General features: G+C 33.5%; 1 protein-coding gene across 1 annotated transcript in view; it reads left to right on the top strand.

Annotated features, from left to right (window-relative positions):
- Positions 1–15,711, top strand: part of hiw (MYC binding protein highwire) — a 1,014,282-nt gene that overhangs the window by 501,017 nt on the left and 497,554 nt on the right. The window contains exon 48 of the mRNA XM_090402616.1: positions 5,576–5,676. Coding sequence (XP_090258742.1) covers positions 5,576–5,676 — 101 coding nt within the window. The remainder of the gene's footprint in view (positions 1–5,575; positions 5,677–15,711) is intronic.

Here is a 15,711-nt window from a genome sequence, read left to right as displayed (position 1 = left end):
TTTCTTACATTTGTCTCTGTATTTTGTAAGAGTAAAAGCTGACTTATTTGCCAGGAACTTTTGATATGCTTTCTTCTTTTCCTTCACTGCCTCTTTAACTTCCTGTGTCCACCAGGGAGTTCTAATTTTTTATCCTTGCACACAACCTCACCACATGCCTCTCTGGCAGAATCAATCAATGTTTTCTTCAGAGTTTGCCACTGAATCTCCAAGGTTTGATTCCTGTTTTCAAACTCTTTCATTTTCTTTTCAATAATCTTTCTGTATTTTAGTCTACAGTTCACATCTGAGAGCTGCTCAACTTTTATTCGCTTTAAAACTTTCTTACCTGTTATTCTTTTCAATATGAAATTCAATTTTATCCTATTCAAGACTAAATAGTGATCACTTCCAATTTCAAATCCTCTGTACACTCTGCTGTCCTGCACCAGGGAGAAAACATCACCGTCAACAATAACATAGTCAATGAGACTTTTCTTATTCCTAGCCTCTTCTCTCCATATGAATTTGTGCACATTTTTATGTTGGAACATGCTGTTAGTAATAACCAGTCCATGTCCTGAGCAGAAATCCAACAGATATTTGCCATTATTATTAGCTTTGCTCTTTTCTCCAAATTTTCCCAAAATATTTTTGTATGTCTCACAATCATTTCCTACTCTGCTATTTAGATCCCCAACAAAGACCAACTTTTCCTTTTTCATTGTGTCAGTTGCTTTTTCTAAAGCCTCAAAAAATTCCTCCACTTCTACCTTAGTAGAACCTTTTGTGGGACCATAGGCACAAATAAGTCTCATTGTCCAGTTCCCCATTCTCATATTTGCCCACATTACTCTACTTGAGACTGACTGCCATTCAAGAAGATTAGCCTCATATTTTGTGTTGAATACTATGGCTACTCCTTCTTTTCCTTGATTGTTATTGCCTGAATATAACATTTTGTATTTATTGCTCAGAAAGATCTCACCAGTTTTGGTCTTTTTTTTTGTTTCAGTCACCCCTATTATGTCGATCTGGTACTTATCTAATTCCTCAGCTAGCTCCATTTCTTTGCCATTCAGGCTTCTTACGTTGATAGTACCGATCTTTAATTCTGGTGATGTTGAGTTGGGGTTTGTTTTCAGATTTGTTCCAGTAGCTGACTTTTTCGCTGTTCGCCCTGGTTCCTTGGCGAAAATAACGGGGGCCTTGTTTATCCAGGCGACGCCCCAGCCGGTATGAAATTTTGTCATGTTGTACCATCATTTTTTATTTTGGTTTAACCAATAAGAATACAATTTGGTTGGCTAAATCCCAAATTGCCAGGCCATCCTCGTTCGTTCAGTATCCAAGTAGATACCCAACAGGGTGCGGCACGAGAAGGTGAGGATTGGACATTAGGTCAGAAGCCCTGGTCGGTGTTCTCTGCATTCCTTGAAAGGCTATGTGGATTTCTCCTCTCAGTTATACAGCTTTGACCCTTAAGCACCCCCTCAATTTTAACATGATATTGATGACAATATCATGTTAAAATTGAGGATATTAGGAAAGAACTTGACATTGTTAGCATTCAGGAATGTGTTTGCAGAGCTAATCTCAGATGGTATGGCCACTTAAATAGAATGGGAGAAGAAAGATTAGCAAAGCAAGTGTTCTTTGTTAGGCTTGCAGGAGAAAGACCAAGATATAGGCTGATTGATACAGTAAAAAGTGCCTAAGAAGACAGAAATACAATATCTGATAATGTTGGAATCTTGGCATGTAAGAGATTAATTTGGAGGAAAATTGTTGATTGGAAGTTCGAGTTGGTAATGATGTACCTTTTTCATGTAGCACGAACATAATATCCTGTACACCCGCTGAGGCTACATGTCAAGAATTTGATGATGATGAATATCCAGGAGAAATGCAATCTGAAGTGTATATTATTGCTAATCATGAGAAACCTAAAAGTGGAAATGTAGTTGGAGTAGATGATATTCATCTTGAAATATAATGGTATAAAATTGTTGAGTGGCAGCCATGCCGCATAATGCAGAAGTCTTAGCCCTAAGGTTAAAACTTAGATGATTGGAATAGGACTCACATAATATCAGTTTATTGAAAAAAGAAAAAATTGAAGGTGAGAATTATAGAGGAATTCCTTTATGTTTTTGGAAAGATTTATGCAAGCATTTTTGAGAAAAAGCTAAGAAAAACTCCTGAAGTGAGAAAATACTGGTTGCTAAGGTGAGGTTTTATTTTTTAATTTTTTAATCTTACTCCTGATAGTTGAGAAATCATAGAAATGTAATAGATTTCTCTTTTTTGAGCATTGATTATCTCAAAGCAGATTATGATAATGTGTCAAGGGGAAACTGTTCAAAACAATAAATCTGTAATATAAATGAAAACTTAACGTTTGTTTTCTTTTATATATATATATATATATAATTTTTTTTTTAAAATCTAATGCACGCACGCACACACACTTGAAATGTTGCAAGACCTCTATTATATCAGTGATGTATGTGGACAAAAGTTCTGCATAAGCTCTGTATAATTTTCAAATTAGGGAGTTATAATTGAAGGATGTGCAGGATTGTGCATGCTCTCTGTTTTTATTTATAATAAGCAGAGACCTTAACATTAAGAAAAGTGATATTAAGTTTGGTTCAAATAGGAGATGCTAATCTTAGCTTTTTATGAAAATGACATCATTCTCTAAAATGAATCTGCTACAAGTCTCAAGTTAGCAATAAAGAGACTAAACATCCTACTGCATTTTGGTAGTGTACCAATCTATAGAACAGGATACACATTTTAGCTATTTTACAATGAGTTGGTTTTAATTATTGCTGAAGCTTAATTATTGCTGAAGTTTGCAGGTGGAATAACCTACTATCCCTTTAATAAATTTAATTGAATCCTTTATCCAAGTGTGAGCAAACAAAGTTTGCGCCTGAAAGTATATTCAGGACTGGGGTAAGGTGGTGCAACACTAGGGCGACTCCTTGCAAAGGTTGAGCAGGCTACCATCACTCCTAACTCAGTATCTCCCACAATGCAGAACACATCTCCTTGCAGATATGTCTGATGTTATGCATTAGGGGAAGGGCCACTACCCAGACTAGTTTCAACCTTTATTGAGGTCTCTTCAGTGGTAGCCAGGCCCAAGTGGAGATACCAGCCAGAAGCATTAGCAAGGTCATCTCTACCTATAGAAGTTGCCAAATGGTGTGCCACCTTTTTAATAAATTACTCTGGATTTAGAGAAAGATGTTGAAAGTTTATTTTTCACTTGGTTAGAAAATAATAAATTTAGTTTAATCCTTTATCCAAGTGTCTTTCTCTAAATCCAGAGTAATTTATTAAAAAGGTGGCACACCATTTGGCAACTCCTATAGGTAGAGATGACCTTGCTAATGCTTCTGGCTGGTATCTCCACTTGGGCCTGGCTCCCACTGAAGAGACCTCAATGAAGGTCGAAACTAGTCTGGGTAGTGGCCCTTCCCTTAATGCATAACATCAGACATATCCACAAGGAGATGTGTTCTGCATTGTGGGAGATACTGAGTTAGGAGTGTTGGTAGCTTGCTCCACCTTTGCAAGGAGTCACCCTGGTGTTGCACCACCTTACCCCAGTCCTGAAGATACTTTCAGGCACAAACTTTGTTTGCTCACACTTGGATAAAGGATTAAACTAAATTTATTATTTTCTAACCAAGTGAAAAATAAACTTTCTACTATCCCTTTGTATGAGACTTGGCTGACTTGTCTTCTCTTAAGATTTTCCTGCTATCCTAGACAAGATATGAGCCTTGGTCTTTCCATCCAAAAGGCAAATGTTATTGTTGCCCTACAAAAATGGTTATTTGGGCATTGTTTTAGTAAAGATGGTAAATTAAATATGGAAATACATAACGGAGGCTGGAATGTTGGGAAGTCAGTAGTACAGGAGAAAAATTATAATAAATTTAGTTTAATCCTTTATCCAAGTGTGAGCAAACAAAGTTTGCACCTGAAAATATCTTCAGGACTGGGGTAAGGTAGTACAACACCAAGCAACTCGCAGCAAAGGTGGAGCAAGCTAACAACACTCCTATCCCAGTATCTCCCATAATGCAAAACACATCTCCTTGCGGATATGTATAATGTTATGCATTAAGGGAAGGGCCACTATCCAGACTAGTTTTGACCTTTATTGAGGTCTCTTCAGTGTGAGCCAGGCCCAGAGGTGGAGATACCAGGCAGAAGCAATGGCGAGGTCATCTTTACCAAAAGGTGTGCCACCTTTTTATTAAATTACTCTGGATTTAGAGAAAGATGTTGAAAGTTTATTTTTCACATTTTTCTCTAAATCCATAGTAATTTAATAAAAAAGGTGGCACACCGTTTGGCAACTCCTATAGGTAAAGATGACCTGCCATTGCTTCTACCTAGTATCTCCACCTCTGGGCCTGGCTCCCACTGAAGAGACCTCAATAAAGGTTGAAACTAGTCTGGGTAGTGGCCCTTCCCTTAATGCATAACATTATACATATCTGCAAGGAGATGTGTTTTGCATTATGGGAGATACTGAGATAGGAGTGATGTTAGCTTGCTCCACCTTTACTGCGAGTTGCCCGGTGTTGTACTACCTTACCCCAGTCTCGAAGATATTTTCAGGCGCAAACTTTGTTTGCTCACACTTGGATAAAGGATTAAACTAAATTTATTATAATCTAACCAAGTGAAAAATAAACTTTCAACGGGAGAAAAATTAGCCAGACTAGTAATATACAAGCTTTCATTCAAAAAAATAATTTTAACATGAGAATCAAAGAACTTGGTTAAAAAAAATTTATTTGGTCAAAGACCAAAATAACTGTGGTCTCCTTGGTTAGAAAAAAATCAAGGAGACCACAGTTATGTGAAAAAATTATTGGAATGAACGGTGACATCACTGTCATTGTTTTAAGATACTTCTGGTATCTTAAAAACAAAGATACCAGAAGAACACATGAGATGTATATTCAAGAATGTTTAAGCAGAGTAATGTCACTTAAAGAGAATGGGAAATAAAGGATTGGCAAAAGTAATGCTTAAAGCAAATGCATTTTGCTTTATGCATTACTTTAAGCAAAATGCATTACATTACAAAGATAATAATAATAAATTAAATTAAAAATAAATAAATTTTTAAAAAATAATTATTATGAAGGATTTTTGGTTTCTTAATTTGTAAAGTGAAAATTATTAGGAATCTAGTAGACAATGTCAAAATAGTAATGTTTTCTAGTAGCTATGTTAATTTACATTTTGGCTGTACTTGTATTTGGGAATAGCATAAACAATGGCACAAACTTGTTCCTGGTCCACTATTAGAAGTTTCTGTTTTATGTTTTGGACAGCTTGGATTTATTGAAAGCCAGTATTATGAAGGGGTTATTTTGAAATAATCCCTTCATAACGTTGTCAATTTTAGAAATATAGCTAGTCCATAAAGATGGTGATAAAGAATTAATCACTTTCCTCGTTAGAGACCATTCATCATAATGTTTCCGATACAAATTTCTCATTAAATTCATATAAAGAAATTTCAGAAAACTTATCGATGTTATTCTGTTAATTTTAGGAGGTTCCCAACAACGATCTGTTGAAGTTAAAGAACCTCCTCAAGGTCTCATGCTGCCAACTAAAAGTGTTAGCCAAAAGACATCACATCAGCCTAGTAAGGTACACATGTATGAAATTATATAGTTGTATAATAATTTGTTCTTTTTAAATTATTAGGGAAGAACAGTAACTTTTTAATGAGTCTTCAGTTAAAAATAATTTTCTGTTTTATTTGCAGAATAAAAATGAATACAATTGTATGATATTCATAGACTAAAAATATTGCATTTTTTTGTCTGCTATAGATTAAAAAAAAGTAATTTAGATAAGTGAATACACAGTACTTAGAAAGACATCACAGATTCAGTTGTGTGAAATTGAAAGAACACTTGACAGTGTTCTTTTATACTTGCAAGTTGTTACCATTTCATATGCAGTTATGAATTTCATTAAATTTTTTTTGGAAATATTATCTAAAGTAACAAATAGTTAAAAAGAGTTAAAGCTAAGGCAGGAGGAAATCTTTAACTTGGCTAGTTGATATTTTACTTAATCTGATTTTATACTCTGGATCTATTCTCTTCTATCTCTACTTTGAGGAAGATCCACTCACTTTAATCTTTCCTATAAGACCTTATCAACCAACTCTTTATGACCCTTATGCTATTAGAGTACTTGAGGGGTGAGGGTCTTTTCATTTATGTCCCCTCTAAAAATCTACTCTTTCTTCTTTATCCTATTCTTCTTACGGGTTTAAATTTGGAAGAAGACGAGTTCAAAAGCCTTAAGTTAGCAGCCCTACCACTGGACTATCCATTGCCAGGCTAGTAACCCAACATGAAGAACACTAATTTACTTCTAACTAACAGAGAAAGGTATTCAAAATGAATCTATGGAAAATGACCCTGGAATGGAAATGGTAAAATGGAAACGCCAAAATATAATACATATAGCAAACTGGAACGTAAGAGGAATAGCATATAAAGAAATAGAATTAGATCAAATATTAAATGAAAGAAATGTTCAAATAGCAGTAATCACTGAAAAAACAAAAAAGAAATGAAAAGGAACCATGAGAACTGAAAATTTTAATGTCATATATAGTGGAGTTGACAGGGACTGAAGAGCACAAGCAGGTGTTATGATTTAGATTCATAATTCCTGTTCAAAGCAGTAAAAATATAAGTTATGGAATGAATGAATAATAGATGCTAGAATAAAAATAGATAGAGGTTATTTAACAATAATTGGTTTATATGCTCCAGAAGAAGGAAGAGAAGATGATAATTTTGAATTGTATAATCAATTAAAATATATATATATAAAAATAAATAAAATGATTATGTAATATTAGCAGGAGACTTAAATGCAAGAATTAGAAACACGAAAATTAATAATATCGGAACATATGTTGTACCATCATTTTTTACAGATTGGTTCGGATGAAAATTGTAGATAGGAAGTTGGTAATGATGTAAATTTTTCATGTAGTACTATCATATCCTGTACACCCCTTGAAGATACATGTCAGGAATTCGATGATGATAGGAATATATGGAGAACATACCCCTAAACAGGAATGGTAAAAAGTTGATCGACTTTGTAGTTTATAATAACCTTAAAAGAATGAATTATTTCTATAAACATAAAGATATACATAAATATATCTGGGCAGCAAGAGGATGGAAATCAATATATTAGATTACTTTATCTTAAATGAAGAGACATCAAAGTTTTCTTTAAATGTATTTTCATTTATGTAATATTAATAATATTTATTTCCACAGAGGATATGAAGTAAGTAAGTAATGACCACTTCCTCATTAAAATTAAGATTACCATCTAAATGGCTACAAATAACAAGAACAGAAAGAAAATTTGAAACTTTTTTTTATATAAAACTAGATTATTAATGACACAAATATACAATGGCTATATGAACAAAGAATTAACCAATATTTAGATAAAATAAAATGAAATGAAGAAATAGAATGACTTAATATAACAACGTTACTAAATACATCAGCAAATGAAAGCTTAGGAAAGACCCAAAAAGAAAAAATCAATAAAAAGAGTCAATAAAAAAAAAATAATGGGATGATACAATCAAAGAAATGATCAAAATGACCAAAATAAGCATATTATACATGGTTAAGCAGTAAAAGATTAGAAGATGAAATAGAATATAAAAGAATAAGAGCCATAACTAAAAGAGAAGTCAGAAAAAGACATAGAGAATCATGGAACAAATTTGTTTCTAATTTAGAACGTGATTTATATAAAATAAGACCCATTGTGTATATAAAATTTTGAAACATTTTAGTACAGATACTAAAAGTAAAATTAAACACTGAATTGAAATTAGAGGAATTTCTATATAGAATTGTGGACAGATAAATCTTTTAAACAAGATAACTAGCAAATATTTAATGAAAAGGAAATGACTAAAGAAGAACTAGAAATCACCCTGAAAGAAACAAGAAATGGAAAATCACTTGGAGAAGATGGTAGGTTCAGAATTAGATAAATATGCAGGAATAAGGTTTAAAGAAAGACTCATTATTTTTAAATAAAATCTATTTAACAAGTAGCATACCAATAAAATGGAAAAAAGCAATAGCGATCCTTATCTTTAAAAAAGGTAGTAGAGATGACCGTAAAAATTATAGAAGTATAAGTATTCTAAATTCCTGTTATAAAATATATAGCAGAATTTTAAATAACAAACTAATAAAATATTCTGAAGGTTTTATTTTAGAAGCACAAAATGGATTTGGAAAAGGTTGATCATGCATAGATCCAGCCTTTTGCCTAAAATTAATAATAGAGAAAAGAAGATAATACAATTTAGAAACACCTATTACATTTATTGAATTTGTAAAAGGCATTTTATAAAGTTAAAAGAAGTATTTTATTTAACATGTTAAAAGAAAGACAAATACTAAATAATATTCTGAAAGCTATCATAAGTATATATGAAAACAATCAAATACAAATAAGATTAAGTCTATTTCTTTTTCTAAGTCTATCTTTGACCGGTTCCTGAGTTAGTCGATCTCTGGCACAGGCAAGCGGTTTTTCCTCCTGGAAACTCGGGGTTTTTCGTCCCGTAAACTCAAGAAAATCGACCGTAGTACCCACATTATTTCAGACAGTGACATATCTTGTTAGGGTTAGGTACCAAGAGATGGCAGCACTTGTTTGCCAGCCTCTTCATCGGTGGCTGCTATAATTAGTGATAGACATAGGCCAGCTCTCTCTCTGATTGGCTACCGGCAGAGATTGAACTGCCCACTCAGTCTCCAAAAGCTAGATAGGGTATAAAGGCCTCGCCTACTCCCTATTAGGGAATAAAAGGCATTTAGTTGGTTTTTTTTTTTTTTGATTAAATTATGAATTATCACATCCAAGAGAGAGAAACCAAGGAGTCAGACAGGGATGTCCCCTTTCAGCAACTGTTTTTTCATATTTATTTAAATGAAATTATAGTAATATAGAATACAAATTTCCATCAAGGTAATTAAACTTTCTCCTACTGTGAACTTAAACACTCTCCTTTTTTGCTGATCAAATAATAATTACAAATTCTGAAGATAACTTGCAGAAAGATCTTTTAAATTTAAATGAAATAGCCAATGATTATGGAATGATAATATCAACAGAAAAATCCAAAATGATGGCCTTTAAAGGATAGGATTGAATAAGAACTAAAATAGTAATAAGATTTTAGAACAGGACAGTTCATTTAACTACCTAGGATGTATGATTATATATGAAAATGAAAAAGATATAAACCTAAAAATTGCAAAATATTTTAAAATAATAAATGTAAGTTCAAAAACAAACTAGACTAAAAGTATACAATACTTTAGCCCTACCAGTCCTATTGTATGGCAATGAAATCTGGACAAAAAAAAAACAAAAGGACAAATGAAGATTAATAACAGCTGAAATGAAGTTTATGAGAAAAACTGCAAAGTATACTCTATTAGATCACAAAAGTAATGAAGAAATTATGAATTATCACAAAAGTAATGAAGAAATGAAGAAAAACCAGAAATCAGTAATAGAAAAAATTTAAAATATATAAACATAAATGGATGGAACACAATGAAAGAATGAAAACAGAAAGATTACCAAAACAAGTTTTAAATTACAAACCATTAGCAAAAAGAACACCAGGACATCCTTTAAAGAGATTCAATGATGACTTCTAAAGGCAGATGGAATCTAGGCCTAAATTCTTGAAAGGTGTGATGAATGATGACAATTTTATAATACTAGTGTTTCAATAATTTACAATTGCAGAACTGCATTTTAATACAGTTGACTGTAAATAACTTTAGCACTCATAGAAGCCTCACTAAATAGTTTGTTACAGTGGATAGTTTGCTATAGTGAATTTCCTCTGGAATTGCACAGTGCCTAAGGGAATTTGATTGGGACCTTTCTGTAGTTTGCTATAGTGAGAGTCAACTGCACTTTGGCAAACTACATAAGTATACAACTTGCTGAGTACATATGAAATGTCACTGTGAAATGATCACAATTTTTAAGTGTGGTTTAGTACCACTCATAGTTTATTTTCATGAGTGTTCTTTGTAATTAAGTATATGCAACTGAATATGTAATGTCATTCCAAGTACTGTGTATTCACTAATCTAAATTACTTTTTTTTTTTTAATCTAAAGTAGACTGCTACATTACAAATCTAGAAATAAAGAAAGTTTTCTATGTGGCAATAATATCTAATGCAAGGGGTCATTTAAAGATCAAGCTAGATAACTAGCAGGAGACTTTCATATACCTCTAAAAAAATTTGGAGTACACCAACCTAAGCTTCTGTTCGTTATCCAATCCTACCCTTCTTATTGTTCACTTTGTTATTACGGGAGCACATAGATACTGAATGAACAGTGGAGCACTGACTATTTTTTTAAAAATTGTCTTAAAAATTAAAAAAAAAGTTTTATTTGTAGGATAAAAATGAATACAAATATACGATAGCCAAAGGTATTCTATATTTGGCTTATTTGCTTAAACTACAAAGCAAATCAGCAAAACATGAAATGACATTATAATAAATTTAGTTTAATCCTTTATCCAAGTGTGTGCAAACAAAGTTTGCGCCTGAAAGTATCTTCAGGACTGGGGTAAAGCGGTACAACACCGGGCAACTCCTGAGCAAGCTAACATCACTCTTATCTCAGTATCTCCTATAATGCAGAACACATCTCCTTGCAGATATGTCTAATGTTATGCATTAAGGGAAGGCCTTAATGCATAACATTAGACATATCTGCAAGGAGATGTGCTTTGCATTATGGGAGATACTGAGATAGGAGTAATGTTAGCTTGCTCCACCTTTGCAACGAGTTGCCCGGTGTTGTGCCACTTTACCCCAGTCCTGAAGATACTTTCAGGCGCAAACTTTGTTTGCACACACACTTGGATAAAGGATTAAACTAAATTTATTATATTCTGGAGGTTGTTGAAGAAGCTTAGAAATGGAGGAAAGAGTGCTGTAAAAGGAGTTTGAGATGATAAAGGTGACATGAAAACAGAAGAAAAGGATATTCTTGAAGTATGGAGTAATTACTTCGAAGAATTGCTAAATGAAACAAGCAGTGATAGCACAGTGGTAAAAAAACACTCAACAGGCATACAGTCAGGAATACATATCCATACTTGAAGTAGAAAAAGCCATCAAAGGCTTGAAATGTGGAAAGGCAGCAGAAGTAGATGATATTCGACCAAATGCTGAAGTATGGTGGTATAAAAGTCTTACAGTGGCTGCACTGCATAATTCAGAAAGCCTGGACAGAGGAACAAATTCCCAATGATTGGAGTAGAGTTCTAATAGTGCCCATATATATATATATATATATATATAAAAAGGGAAATAAAACTGAATGTGAGAATTACAGAGATATTTCCCTACTGAGTGTTCCTCGCAAGATCTATGCAAGTATACTTGAGAAACGGTTGAGAAGAATTGTGGAAGAAAGCTTGGTGAAGAATAAGCTGGATTCAGGCCATATAGAGGCTGTCAGGATCAGATCTTCACTTTACGACAAATGGTCGAGAAAGCATGGGAATATAACAAAGATCTGTATTTAAGTTTTGTCGATCTGGAGAAGGTATATGACAAGGTGCCAAGAGAGAAGCTATTCAATACGCTACAGTTATGTGGTGTCAATGGGGCATTATATCATGCAATACTTAGTCTGTATTTGAGTTGTAAGTCGGCAGTTAGAATTGAAGGATGTACAGGAAGGTGGTTTAATGTTAAATCCAATATCCTTTTTTTTGAAGTCCACCCTGCCTTCTCTTTCCAATTGGTTTATATTTTAGTATTTGTTTAGGATATCAGGTGTTGGCCATTCGGTTTACATGTTCTATCAATTTTTGTTTATAATTGTTTAGTTTTTCTTCTATTGATTTTGTTATTAATTCTTTTAAAATGTCTACATTCCTTTTTTGGTCTAATAATGTGAATTTTGCAGTTCTCATAAATCTCATTTCACTTTTTGTATGTCTGACAATCATTTCTTACTCTGCTATTTAGATCTCCAACAAACACCCACTTTTCCTTTTTCATTGTGTCAGTTGCTTTCTCTAAAGTCTAAAAATTCTTCTTCTACCTTAGTAGAACCTTCTGTGGGATCATAGGCACAAATAAGTCTCATTGTTCAGTTCCCCATTCTGATATTTGCCTACATCACTCTACTTGAGAATGCCCGAAGATTAGCCTTGTATTTTGTGTTGAATAATATAGCTACTCCTTTTCATTGATAGTTATTGCCTGAATGTAACATTTTGTATTTATTGGTTAGAAAGATCTCACCAGTTTTTGTCTTTTTTGTTTCAGTCACCCCTATTATGTTGATCTGGTACTTATCCAATTCCTCAGCCAGCTCCATTTCTTTGCCATTCAGACTTCTTATGTTGATAGTACCAATCTTGAATTCTGGTGATGATGAGTTGGGGTGTGTTTCAGGATTTGTTCCATTTGTTAGCTGACTTTTCGCTCTTCACCCTGGTTCTCTGGTGAAAACAACAGGGGCCTTGTTTAACCGGGTGATGCACCAGCTGGTATGAAATTCTGTCATGTTACCATCATTTTATTTGTAGTTTAAGCCAATAAGAATACAGTTTTGGTTAACTAAATCCAAATTGCCAGCCATTCCTTGTTCACTTAGTATGTAGGTAGATGCCTAACAGGGTGTACCACGAGAAGGTGAGGATTGGACATTAGGTCAGAAGCTCTGGTCGGTTTTCCATATTCCTTTTAAAGCTATGCAGAGGTCTCTTCTCAATTATACAGCTTTGACCATTAAGCATCCCATAGTGTTAAGTACCTACTAGAATTTGGATCAGGACATGGACCCTGAATTTATCCGGCAACAATAACATAGGTATTTTCTTAGTGATATCTTCACTAAGATATTTTTTATTTAGGATACAAAATATAGTAAGTGATCACCATTTAGTGATTAGCAGTATAAAAATGAGATTCACACCAAAATGAAAAATGTGTGCAAAAGTTTTTAAAAGAATTAAATTTCATTGGCCACCAAAAGCAAACTATGGACTGAAATTTACAAATACTATTTAAAAAAATGAAAGGGTTTGACAACAAGACCCAAACCTTGGAGACACTGGCAAACTCTGACGAATTCATTAATCCAGCCAGGCCAGGTGAAGTGTTTGCAAAGAAGTTTAAGAGATATTCATGGAAAAGATGAAAACATGAAAAGTTCCAGAGAGAATACAGAGAAAAATGTAGGAAAGCTAAGCTATGTGTAAAAGTAGTTAAATAAATCATAGGAAGACTTTGATAAGAATGTAAAAGTTGTAAATGCTCTTGAGGCTATTGAAAAATCTAAGCTAAACATAGAGAAAGAGTATACTGTAAAACAAATTAAAGATGATTAAGAAATCAAAAGGCAACATAAAAACTGAAAATAATGATACCCTAAATTCTTGAATATCATTTCTGCCCAGCTGCCTTTTTAGGTTTCAACATTCTGATGGAATTTTTTACCTCAAAAATTGCAATCTTCTTGAATATCTTCTACCATGCTCCTGTCATGGTTCATCTCATTTGACAGTGTTTCCAAGTAATTACTCCACAAACAGTATATTTTTATCTTTAGTTTTTATGTCACCTTTATTATCCCTAATTCAGTAATAGTCTTTCCTCCTTTTCTATACTTTTTCAATAGTCTCTACAACACTGTCACTTTTGTAATATTTATCTGCATATTCTGCTGAAAGTCTTCCAATGACTTTTATTTAGCGAATTTTAAACTTAGCTTTCTTATATTTTTCTATATGTTGAGTGCAAGCACTCATTACATGTTGATGCAATTGCAGAACTTGGATAGCATTCTTTTTCCAGGTCTGTTTTTTTAACTTCTGGAGACTGCTGTAATGTTTTGATTTTTCTTTCCTTGCAGACTTGCCTCATGCTTCTCTGGCTAAATCATTGCATGTTTTCTTTGTATTTCACCACTTGCTCTCCAAGGTTTGGGATTTTGTTTTCAAGTTTTAATTTTTCACCAATTATATTGAAGAAAAATGATAGGAAAAAATGCTTAAATAATATATCCATCTCCTAAACAGAAATCCAGCAGGTACTTAGCACTGTTACTGATTTTGCTCTGCTTCATATTTTCTCCAAGCCTTTCTCTAAGTCTTGCTTTCATTTCCTCTTCAGCTATTGAAAAGAACAATCTTTTTTATATACTAGCTGGCATTATTAGTGATTCAAATTTCTCTACTTCTTCCTTACTAGTCTTTTTTTTGGGGTGGGGGGATGCCCGTCATGCAAGAAGTATATCTTTGTGTTTAGTTATAGCTAGCTCCTCCTTTCCTTGATTGCTGTTGCCCGAATATAACATCTTATAGTAATTATTTAGGAATGTCTTGCATATTTTTGTCTCAGTAACACCATTTTTTTTATGTGAATCCCACCCATGAAAGGTTCTAAACATGTAGAACTTCAGCACTGTTGGTGGGCTAAGATTTAAGATTTTTACTTTCCTGAAATCCTGCTCAACATACTGAACATAGAACATTTTCGAGACGCTTCTTGAAGCCTACAATAAGTGGTAGTGCTTGAATGGTGCTGTTGGTGTCAGCCAACATAGTGTGTGCGCATGTGTGGATGTGCATGGCATCAATTTGCTTTCATAATGGACGAAGCTAGATATGGATGTAAACATAGATGCAAGATATGGAGAGCTTTAGGAGACTTGAACTTGAGCTTGGCTTTTTGCACAGATGAGAATAATGCTGGAGTAACACCATTCTGTTCAGGAGTCTTGATATTCTGAGCTTTGACTAACCAAAAATATGTACTTTGCATGTTCATCACTTCCATGTTGGATCACTAATCTGGCATGGAAGGATAGATGTTGATTATTATCACTCATATTGTTTAGTGGAAAAATAGACATCTAATGCTAATAATTAACTAAACTTATTTAGCTAATTAGATTAATAAGCCTATATTTTACCTTGGTCACCAAGGAATCTTCATGGGTACAAGACTGTGCCCATGAAGGCTGACTACTTTCAGTTCTAACTGGTGCCGTCTCTGGGTGATTTGATGAACACTTATTGATGGTCTCAAAATAATAGTCTCCCAGATTTTTGGTAATGTGTTGAGGCTGAATTTAAGTTTGAAGTATGTTATATATGCTGTGGTAGATTCCAGAAATAGTCTCTCTCTCCAATTTAAGTCTGTTTCTATATAGGAGAAAAGTTATAGAAATAGGTTTAAATCAGAGTGACTGTTTGTGGAATCTGCCATAGTACCTACAATATCCTCCAAACTTAAATAAATTCAGCTTCATCACATTGTCAAAAATATGGGAGACAATCAGCAAGTGTCTGTCTTCACTTTTGTTGAGATTATGATTGTTTCAGTAGCTTCACTTTTCACTATTCATGCTGTTTCTCTGATGAAGATTTGTGGGATAGATGTGTTAAAATGGGCATGACTTTTGATAAAGTCCTGCCATAATTTTTTTATTTGATCTAGAGGTTTTGCAGGGTTATTTTAATGAAATCATTAAAACAAGAGCCACTGCTAAGCAACACCCTTTTACAGTCGATCTTGAAACTTACAAAAACAACTTCACTGCC

This window comes from Typopeltis vanoorti, chromosome 13 (genome assembly GCF_054136105.1).
Source record: "Typopeltis vanoorti isolate ZY-2024b chromosome 13, IOZ_Tvanoo_1.0, whole genome shotgun sequence".
NCBI classification, from domain to species: domain Eukaryota; kingdom Metazoa; phylum Arthropoda; class Arachnida; order Uropygi; family Thelyphonidae; genus Typopeltis; species Typopeltis vanoorti.
Note: the sequence above shows the minus strand (reverse complement) of the source record. Positions and strands in the feature narration are given on the sequence as shown.